Genomic DNA, 10,117 nt, shown 5'->3' on the forward strand with positions numbered 1-10,117 from the left:
GCACAGCCACATGATGACTGCCAGAGGGGCAGGGACTGAGCCAGGCCGAGTGAGGGAGAAGCTGGGACATCCAGGGGAGCAGGTTTCCAAGCTGCCGTGGGCTAGTGAAATATGTCCCAGCTCCAGTCCCCTTCCCATCCTCTCCTCATCATCAGGGTTGGGGAGGCAGGGTGCTCGCTTGGACAAGGGGCCCCCATGGGCTTCTGTTGGCACAGTAACACTGGCAACGTCCTTGCTATGCATGATGCATGTGGGAGCTCCTCTTCTCCCCCCAGACTGCGGTTGGGTCTGTCCCCATCATGTTGCTCGTGCTTTGACCTGTGCACCCCAGCTGCCCTGTGAACAATTTGTGTGCTCTGGGAATGACTGCGCTGGCAACAAGACAATGCTGGGGATCTGAAGGGTCCCAGAACCAGGCAGGGACCCCCACTTCCAAGGCCCCCTGCAAGGCCAGGCCTAGGGACAGTGCTATTTCCCTTGGAAAAGACAGGCAGAAAGAAGTGGAGCCCAACACATGCTCAGGGTGTTTAAGGAGTCAGTAAGAAGGAAGCTAGAGAGGCAGATTACCCTAGATGCCAACCGTGCCATAGGTGGGCTCTGATTCCCTGCTCATTACAGTGGTCAGCAGGAAGCCAGGCGAGCGGGTTCCCAAGCCAGGGTGTCTGAGCCCGGAAGGGAGAGCCGGGGAAATCGGGGGCTAACTCTCTTGATCTGGAGCTGTCTCCCCACCAAACCCAGGGCACCTCGAGCAGCAGCAGAAGAGTTGGCGGCCCCATGCCAAGCACGGCGGTCAAGCCCGGGACATGCTCCTGCCCTCTGATGAGGAAGGCTGAGGCTCGGTCCGGCCACACTTTGCTCTTCCCCTGCCTGCGGACTGCCTCCCCGCTGGCTCACAAGAGCCCCGCACGTACCTGCCGCTCGCAGGCTCAGGGCCCAGACTGCCACGTCCACAGCAGCCACACGGTACCCCAGGGAAAGCACAGGGAGAACGTGATGCCTTTGGAGTGACCAGACTTGTCCTGACAACTCCTGGCCTCGCTGTTCGCGCCCTTCAGGTACCTGTTGGCCACTACTGGGTACAACCAGCTCAGCCAGGGTGTCCCTGCTCCTCTACGGGTCCCTTGCATCATATCTGCGACCCACTGAAAGGCCAAAGGTTTCCACTGGAATTGCCTTGGCTAAAGCAGAATTTAAAATAAAACTAATTTAAACAGAAATTTTTCTTTTTCTGGCCAGGAAATGCAACAAGAGGAAACTATGAGCCAGGAGACCTGGTGTTGCAATGACAATAGCGTGCTCTCAGGTGTGTGTATGTGTGTGTGTATACATACACATATATATATATTATATACACACACACACACACACACACACACACACACACATTATACATCTATAGTGCCTTTCATGCTCAAAAACTCTGAAAACACCTTAGAAGTGAGAACTAAATGGACATGGTGTTTGCTTTGCTTGGCAAAATGCAGTGCCCCCCTCTCATAACACGACCTCCTGAGGCCTCCAGGAGCCCAACCCCAGCCCACACACTCCAAACACACCCGCAAAGCAGCAAGAAAGCCATGGCAGGAGCAAGGGAAGTTTGCCAGCACTCACAATTATCATCCGGCAGACGTGTCCTCGGCAGAGCTCGGAGTAGGATGAGTAATGCATGTACACGACCCAGCTGCCCACGAAGATGCCCAGCCAGGCCAGGAAAAGGTATTTTACTTTGATGCCAGGGAGACGATTCTGGGGTGGGAAAACATCAGAAAAAGTGTCAGCATGGCGCGCTAGCAAACCTTGCAAATGGTTGGGTTGCGAATGTGCAACAGCTGCTGCTAATCTACTCCGTGGGCATCTCAGCACGACATGGTCTGCCTCCTAACCCTGCCCAATGCTCGTCCCTCTGAGCTCAGACTGGAGCAGGGACAGACAGCAACCACGTGCTGGTACAGCACCTAGTGCGGTGGGAGCCTTGATCCCGCACTAGGGTCTCGGGGCACCACCACCCTGTACAGAATTGCTCCCAGGTGTCGCACCAAACCACATCAGAGATGTCTGCAGCAAGATCGGCTGCAGCAGGGCCCTGCCACCCCGCCCTCGCCAGATTTCCCCACACCCTGGTGCCCACATGAAACAAGCCAAAGGCACCAGGCTAAGCTCAGAAGCACCTGGCTGCTCTTGTCTCGGCCAAAATCCAGTTCCTTTTACCCCTGACGGCGGTCCTGATGAAGCATTTTCTTTGCCATGCTGCAGTGGAGGGAAACTGCCGTCCAAAATCTTGTGCCGTGTGGTGGCAAGAGTAGGAAATCCCAGAACAGGCACTAGACACCATGCACTGAATAACAGGGGATCGACCCTCACGGCATATGCCATGTGCCTGCTCATCTGCGTGGGGAGGCAGCAGGTCCATGCATGCAGAGCTGGGACCGTGCCCCGCAGAGCTCAGTGAGGGGTCTCCAGGCATATGGGGTGGGGACAAACCGATTCGCCCCTCCATAGAAACTGCAGGCTTTCCCCTCCCTGCTGTTGCTCCTTCTGCCTGGTATTTGTATTTATCTCTACGCACGCTTTCTTATGCAACTGCTGCTGCAAGTAGGTCATTTGCAAACTCTAGAAAAGGCCGGCGATTACGCAGCTAGGTTCAGAGGTGCTGACCGAGCCACTCGACCCGACCGCATGGCCTGAAACCCACATGCAAACAGGCTCCCGGTGACATAACCGCGCAGGATGCTGCAGGATCACCAAAATATGTGACGCATCGGTCCGTTGAGGCACGCACGTTTGCTGCCATTTGGCCATCGTAGGGAGGGCGTTGCAATGGGCTCTGTTAGCATCTGTGAGATGCCGCTGGTGTTCAGCGAGAGGTCACATTGACTTTCCTTCCTCCCCAGGATGCTTCAGAGCTGCCCAGCTATGGGAGCACCCAGCACAGCTGCCTGTCTCCGGATGCATGCTGTTAAACCTCTGGGCCAGATTCACAGTCCATGTGGCCAGCCTCGCTCCAATGTACCCCTGCCAAGGAGGTGACCTTTTTAAATTGCTCCAGCAGCCTGGGAAATAACTGCCTTTCCTGTTTATCGTGAGCATAAAGCATCCTCTAAGAGCTGGGATTCCAGCATCACCCATAAACCCCGTAACGGTGCCACTATCCACTTTATAAGGGAGCGAGGATAAAACAGTAATATACTGATATAGATGGCAGGAGGCAACACCTGCTGCTTCTCAAGGGCACTCAATGCCCAGGGAAAGCCTCCCAGGCGGTGTTGAGCTCTTACTACCAGGATCTCATTCTGGATTGTTCACAGCCACCATGAATAATGAACGTACTGTCAAATGCATAAATAATATTTCATGCCGATGACTCCAAGGTTCAGCGAGTGATTTGTTCCTGGCATTAAGATGGTAATTTCTTCCACTCTGACCCCACAGCAGCCATGTTGCTATCATTTGGCTTCCTTACAGTGCAGGTTGCTTGCCTGGCTTCTGTAATACGGGCCAGGGTCCTGAGGGATCCCCCCCCCCAGCTCTTAAGATGAGAAGCAGCAGCACTAGCCAAATTGCTTCATTTCATTTCCATCTGCCTTTTTTGTGGGGCCTTCCTGGAGATACAGCCCTGCTCTGCACCCTTCCTGGGACAGACCCGGAGGGCAGCTGAAAACCACAGAGCAGAATCGTGGCTGCAAACAGCACGTGCTGAAGTCGAAGGGGCTTCCCAATATTTCCAGGGGTTTGGGGTAAAACCTCCTTAGCAGAGATCTTTGCAGGAGCAGATACCCTTTATGGTCCCTGGCCTGCGCTGTTTCTAGATGCAATGCCTGGCACTGCTTCTGACCACAGTCCAAACCACACAGCATTTGAGATCAGCTTTGGCACCGGGGGTGAATTCAACCCTCTGTTTGCAGTAAAATAGTCTGACAAAAAATAGGAAACAACTTTTGGCCTGTCAGAACGGACTCAATGCGATTGCACTGATCTACACCCACTGAGCACCTGGCCCAGTCTGCTTTCCAAACCCTGGGGCCGGTCTGACAGCGCTCCCACCATCTAGCTGCATCGGTGTCCATCCTGCATCAATCCTGAGAAGAGCTCATCTCAGTACTGTCTGCCTTGTCGTCCCACCGGACGGGTAGCAGTTAGCTACATGCATTTTTGTTCCATCAAAATCAATGGGTTTCCACACCAGTCTGCAGACAAGTGTGAACGCGTTTCGGCTGGAGGACAGATAACGGCACCTTGTGTGTTAATTGTAAATACCAAGGTGCAAATCAGCCCACGAAGCCCTGTGTTAGTGTGCCATGTTTCCCCACCAAGAAAACACACCTCTAATTAATGTCTGCTAAGAGAGGCAACTCATTACAACAAGGAGTCGTCAAATAGAAGAGATTTGTGGACACTCCTACGTGGCTGTGATGTGCTGGAAATGGAAAATCAGCCTGATTTGAAAATGGCTCGCGTATTAGCAAAGGGACCTCTTTGATATCGGTTCACTCTCGCCACCAAGGAGAGGAAGACTGAACAAGGAAGGAGGCCTGCAGGGTGCAGGATCAGCTGCGAGCAGAGCCAGGCAGGAATTTGGGGGGAAATCTCAGATTCATCAAAACTAAAACTTGAGTAGGAAGGGAGGACGCAGAGGATGGGTTTTAGCATAAGCACCAGGCTTCAGTGGGCCCCTTGCTCAGTTCAGGGTTGCCGACCCAGGCAGGACTCGACTACAGCTGGAGCGCTGAGGACCTCGCGACGTCCGAGTGCATTTGCAGACAGGTGGAGAAATCTTTTGAGGACAGCGTCTCTTGCCCATTTCTGACAGTCTCCATTAGTCTCTCTGCATGGAGTCATTCCAGAAGATGACACCAGTGGCCTTTCCCTGCGGTGACACCGACCGAAACCTTGATTCCCTTTGGTCTATCTGGACACTTTATGCTTTGGCAAGAGAGAGAGGGTAGGAAAAAACCCAGCTCCTTGTCTGAACCTGGCAGGAGAAGCCGTGGCTGGGATCCAGCCCCCAGATCCCCACGTGGCGGGGAGTGTTGGCAATATTTCGGACTCCTCTCTGTCCGGTGGCAGTGGGTTTGGGACGTCTGGGTGAGACCTGGCACTTCTGTCCGTACCGAAGACAAAATTTACCCCTGCTATAGATCCAGTCCTGGGCAGTTGTTTTTTTCTTGAGCATCTTCCAACCAACTGCAAAACCTAGTCTGGGATTGTAAGGTACAATTAAGAACAAGAACTGGCATTTTGGCTGGCTTGGTTTTAGGCAAAATGAGGACCCCATCTGTAGTGAAACCTATTTTTTGTGCACTGCAGTAGCTGTAGGAAGGCAGGAGCCAGCGTGCCCTTGTATCAGGTGTTGTACAAAGAGCTGATACAGCCCGTCCCTTCCTAGAGCATTCGGACTGAAATCTGGGCAGTATGCAGCGGGAGATCAAAAATCAGAGAGAAGTGGGGCTGGAAGGGACCTACCGAGGTCAAACCTAGTCCACCCCCCTGTCTGAGGCAGGATCATCCCTAGCTAAACCACCCCATGCAACCATCACCAAAACTCTTCCTAAAACTACCATCAACCTTCACACCGTGCAGACCGAGCACCCGAACCTGCCACAAGTCAAGCAGGGGAACCACAGCTGCCGATGCGCTACCGACAAGTACCTTTCAAGCCATCAGAGACCCCCAGTGTCTGATCACCGGCCCCCCCTTGCAGACAGCGTCCATCGTTGCTAGAAAGGGAGTGCTTGGGGCTGTGCCGACGTCAGATGAAACCATGCACTTGGCTGTAGGGAGAGTTTTATGGTTCAACCAAGCCTTCTGGTTACTGCTGGCACCGTGGCCGTGCATAGGTCTGCCCTCCCCTTGCTCAGCCTGCCCCTGTACTGAGCTGCAGGATGCCCCAGTGCGTGCAAAAGGATCTGAATTCTTGCATGGGGTTCGGTTTAAAGGCAAAACCGGCTGCGTGCTGCAAAAGATGCTCGCTCTCTATCTCTGCCGCAGCTCCCCACAGCCCACCTGTGCCACGCGGGCTTTCCCTGCCCTCCGAGGGCCTTCTCAGAGACCAGGACAAAGAATAGCCCAGGCCCACGCTGTTCCCTGCCAGGCTTCGCTAGCGGATTCGTTGTTGCTTTGCTGTCGAGAGTGAGCATCCGTTCAGCTCAAACCGAGCATCTTTGGAGAGAGGCGTAATCCCTTATGTAATTCTGGCTCTTCTCAAGCAGTTTCTTCTGCGGCCTGGATGCCTGTGCTGCAGCTTTAAATCCGTCGCAGAAATCCAGGCAGGATGGGTCTGGGGAAAGTCTTGGGCAGAAGCTCTCTGCCAGGGCGCTTGACAGGCGGAGGAGCTGTCGGGATAATGCGGTTTCCCTTCCTCTAATGGAGTTTACTGCTGGAGGGGAAAAGGTGCTCTGCAACGCTTTGCCAGCGCCGGCCTTGCACGGAGGGACGCAGCCTAAGAGCTTGTCAATAAGATTTGGCACAACTCTCGCAGCCGAGGAGCAGGCAGGACAACGGGAGGGTTTTACAGCAGAGCAGAAACACTGCGTCTCGCGCACGGCGCAGGCTCAGGGCCCAGACCCTGCTCCACCAGCTCCGGGCAGCTGCAGCTTTGCAAGACTGCTCCGGCGATGTCTCCCTCCGCGCTGTGTAATGGGAGGCAGCGACTCGAGCTCCCAGGCCCCGGATCCCCCTTACAGAGGGGGTCTGGGAGGCTGCGCTCACCCGGGTAGGGGCACTGCTCCTGATTCACGTGCGGGGGACCCTACCCGCTCGGAGTGGCGCTTGGGCTAAGCCGACTCGGGTCCCTGCTCCGAGCACCAGAGCCGGCGAGCAGGATCTGTCCTCCAAGGTGCTGAGCTGCGCCTTGGCCTTCACTTTGCGTGCAGAAGACGTGGGCCGCGGCGCAGCCCGAGCGTGCAGCTGGCCCCACGAGTGCAGACAGCAGGACGGGGGCAAGGGAACGGCTGTTTTGCTCCAAGCCCTGGGCTGATTCTGAAAAGCCCCCAGCTCCTTGCTCTTGCCCTTGCCAACGGCCCTTCGCCTCCGAGCCCGGGGTCCCACCCTGCTCCCAGCTCAGCTCCCCTGCCCCTGGGACTGTCCTCTGTGGCGTGACGGAGGCTCACCCTCCTCTCCGATTTTGTCGGTTTTCCTTATTCCTGCTCTTCTCCCCGACTTCCTCTGCTTGTCCTTCCACCTTTCTCCCCCCGCCAGCCCGGAGGGACCCTAGCAAACCCCTCTCCGTTTGCCCGTTCTCCATCTAATCGAGCGCGAAAAGAGCCTGGGACCTTTCCTTCAGCTCCTCCGACCACTTGAAAGCCCAGGCGCTGCGGCTGGCTTTCTGCACGCCCTTGTACAGCGGCTTCGCCTCCCGAAAGCTCGGGCCGTATCTACATGGGCTCAGGGAAGCCTACGAGGTGCCCGTCTAGCCTGCTTTCTCTCGTAGCCGTTCTTGGCTGGATGTTTCCTAACAGGGGTTGAGAAATCCTGCGATTCACAGGTCCCTCCACCTACAGAAAGGCAGGCAGGCCCCTGCCCTGCCCTTTCCACTCCCAGTGCCCTGGGAGTCTACTCCCAGCCACAACTCGTGGGGTGCTGGGTCCCACTCCCAACCCCTCCAGCTCCTCCTGCCCCTACGGGGAGACGACGCCCCGGCCCTCGCCTTCCTCCTTGGCCCTCAATGCACCACCTCCGCACGCCGAGACGTGCATGAAGCTGGTCCAGAGCTGCCTTGGCTGGTTGGTTTGTTTGTCAGAGCTGCCTGATTAACAGGCCAGGCGCTCTATAGGCAAACGTGGCTCCTTTCCAGCATGACGCTTGCGGGCAAACTTCCCCTCCTGCCTGCGGTGTCGGCGCGTGTTTCGTCGCAGGAAAATAACCCACCGTTGCTCTCCACGAGCGAGGTGCAGGGTCCGGCTCGAGGGCCCGAGCTCCTTGCCAGCTTTGCATTCAGCCCTTGGTGCCAAAACCCAGCATCTTTGCTGTTGTCCCTGGCGTGCGTGTGCTCCTGACAGGATGGGGAGCAGGTGGGCAACGGTCCCATCCATCCCAGCCTTCCTCAGGGGCCTCCTCCACAAAAGATACCCAGATGGAGCAGGGGTGAAGGAGGCAAACCAGCCCCACCGGGGGCTTCCTGGCGCTGCCTGGCTGAGCCCAGCTTTCTGCATGCAGCTGCAAGCCCCGGCGTGCCTCCTGCCCCATCCACGCCTGTGCCATCCCCGCTCCGGCTCTGCACCAACCCGCTGGCCCCGGCTCTGGGTGCCCCGAAACACCAAGTTTCTCCTTCCGTCCATTCCCCTGCATGTTTCACCCCCTCCACCCTGGATCCCAGCTGCCCCATGCTCCGGGGTGCAGTGCATCTGAATGCAGATGGGTGCCTGGCCCAGGCTCCGGGCATCCTGGGGGGGCATGCAGCCCTTGAAGAAGGGGGATGCAGTGGGTCTCCCAATGGTCCTGAAGGCAGATGGGTGCCTGGACCAAGCTCTGGGCATGCCAGGGGGGTGTGCAGCCCTTGAAGAAGTGGGATGCAGTGGGTCTCCCAATGGTCCTGAAGGCAGATGGGTGCCTGGGCCAAGCTCCAGGCATCCTAGGGGGTGGAAACCTGGGAAAAGGGGGGCACACCATGGGTCTCCTGATAGCCCTGAATGCAAATCGGTGCCCGGCCCAGGCTCCGGGCATCCCCGGGGGGGTGGAAATGGAGGAGGAGGATGCAGTGGGTCTCCCGGTGGTCCTGAATGCAGATGGATGCCCGGACCAGACTCCAGGCACCCTGGAGGTGGAAACCCCAGGAAAAGCGGGGCTCACCGCGGGTCTCCCGATGGCCCTGATGCAAATGGGTGCCTGGCCCAGGCTCCGGGCATCCCCGGGGGGGTGGCAGCCCTTGGAGGAGGAGGATGCGGCGGGTCTCCTGGTGGCCCTGAACGCCCATGGGTGCGGGCGCCTGGCCCAGCCGGGGGGTGCATCGCTTGGGGAAGGGGCTGCCTCACCTGCAAGCCCTTGGAGAGCGGGCAGAAGAGCACCAGGTGCACCAGCCGGCGGAGCCGCCTCATGCTGCGGGCGGGGCCGGGCGGGGGGCCGGCGGGGCTGCATGGGAGCGCGGCTCAAGCCCAGCCGAGCATCCTCCCGCCGCAGCCGGGCTCTGCGGCTCCTGCCGCCGCCTGCCAGAGCTGCAGTTAAAGGGGAGGCTGGCAGGGGGAGGGCGCTTTGTGACAGCCGATGGGAAAGCAGGGAGGATGGGGAGGGGGGGCAGGTTGCGCTGCAAAGGCACCCCCAGGGCAGAGCGAGCGCAGGCCGGCTCCCCCCCGCCCGAGCATCTCTTCCCCGGAGGGAGATTTGGGATGCCCCCATAGGACGTGGCCCCTCTTGGTCTTCGCCTTGTAGGAAAGGCTTTGGTACCCGGGGAGAAAACTCCTGGGCGAGGGGGGTTTCCTCCGACTGGAAACTCGTGTCTACACAGGAAGCCCCTGGGCAGTGGTGGCCGTGGGGTTGTTGGGCAAGAGAGGCTTTTGGGGCCCCAGTTTTGATGACCGATAAGCGAGTCGGACGTTTTCGGTTTCCTTTGAAACTGGAAGGGAAGTCTCTTCGTGCAACCCCAGTGGCACAGATTTAGCGCCGTTTGTTTTTATCGGTGTAAAGTGCGGTCGCCCGGTTTGCCCTCCCCTAAGGCCGCCTGCCACACGGGGCAAGAGGGGCTGGGGGCCACGGGGAGCCGGGCAGGAGGAAGGCGAGCCGGGTGGGTGCAACCCCCAGGGCAGGAAAACAGGAGAGAGGGGCCTTAAGGCCTGTGGCTCGGAGAGCTGAGACGGGATCAGGTAGATGGGAAGGAGCCGCGGAGGCATCGTTTCATAAATATTAGGGGCAAGTGACTCGGGCAGCACGGCCTGGATAGACATGCTGCGGTCGCGGCCAGGCGGTCGGTTTTCCCACAACATGATCCCAGTGCATTCAGCAGGGCCTCAGCACTGACTCATAACGAGCAATAAATTGGCACCTCCTGCAACTTCCAGGGACAGGGGTTTCATGCCAGGGACCCGGAGGAGGTGCTCAGTTCTGCCAGGGACCCTTGGTTTTATGGAGCTTCTCGTCACGTCATCCTTTCGGGCTCCAGGTGAAGGGAAAACGTCTTCTTATCTTGTGA

At 57.7% G+C, this 10,117-nt stretch overlaps 1 protein-coding gene across 1 annotated transcript in view; it reads right to left on the minus strand.

The window, feature by feature from the left end:
* The window catches only part of FAM69B (family with sequence similarity 69 member B), a 29,127-nt gene extending 20,018 nt beyond the window's left edge, over positions 1–9,109 (minus strand). Inside the window, exons 1-2 of the mRNA XM_019510792.1 lie at positions 8,967–9,109; positions 1,612–1,746 (exon numbers count right to left, since the gene is read on the minus strand). Of these exons, the coding sequence (XP_019366337.1) occupies positions 1,612–1,746; positions 8,967–9,029 (198 nt within the window). The 5' untranslated portion in view covers positions 9,030–9,109. The remainder of the gene's footprint in view (positions 1–1,611; positions 1,747–8,966) is intronic.
* Positions 9,110–10,117: the final 1,008 nt, after the last annotated feature.

The sequence above is a fragment of the Gavialis gangeticus genome, unplaced genomic scaffold, assembly GCF_001723915.1.
Source record: "Gavialis gangeticus isolate Ggan-Ray unplaced genomic scaffold, GavGan_comp1, whole genome shotgun sequence".
Lineage (NCBI taxonomy): Eukaryota > Metazoa > Chordata > Crocodylia > Gavialidae > Gavialis > Gavialis gangeticus.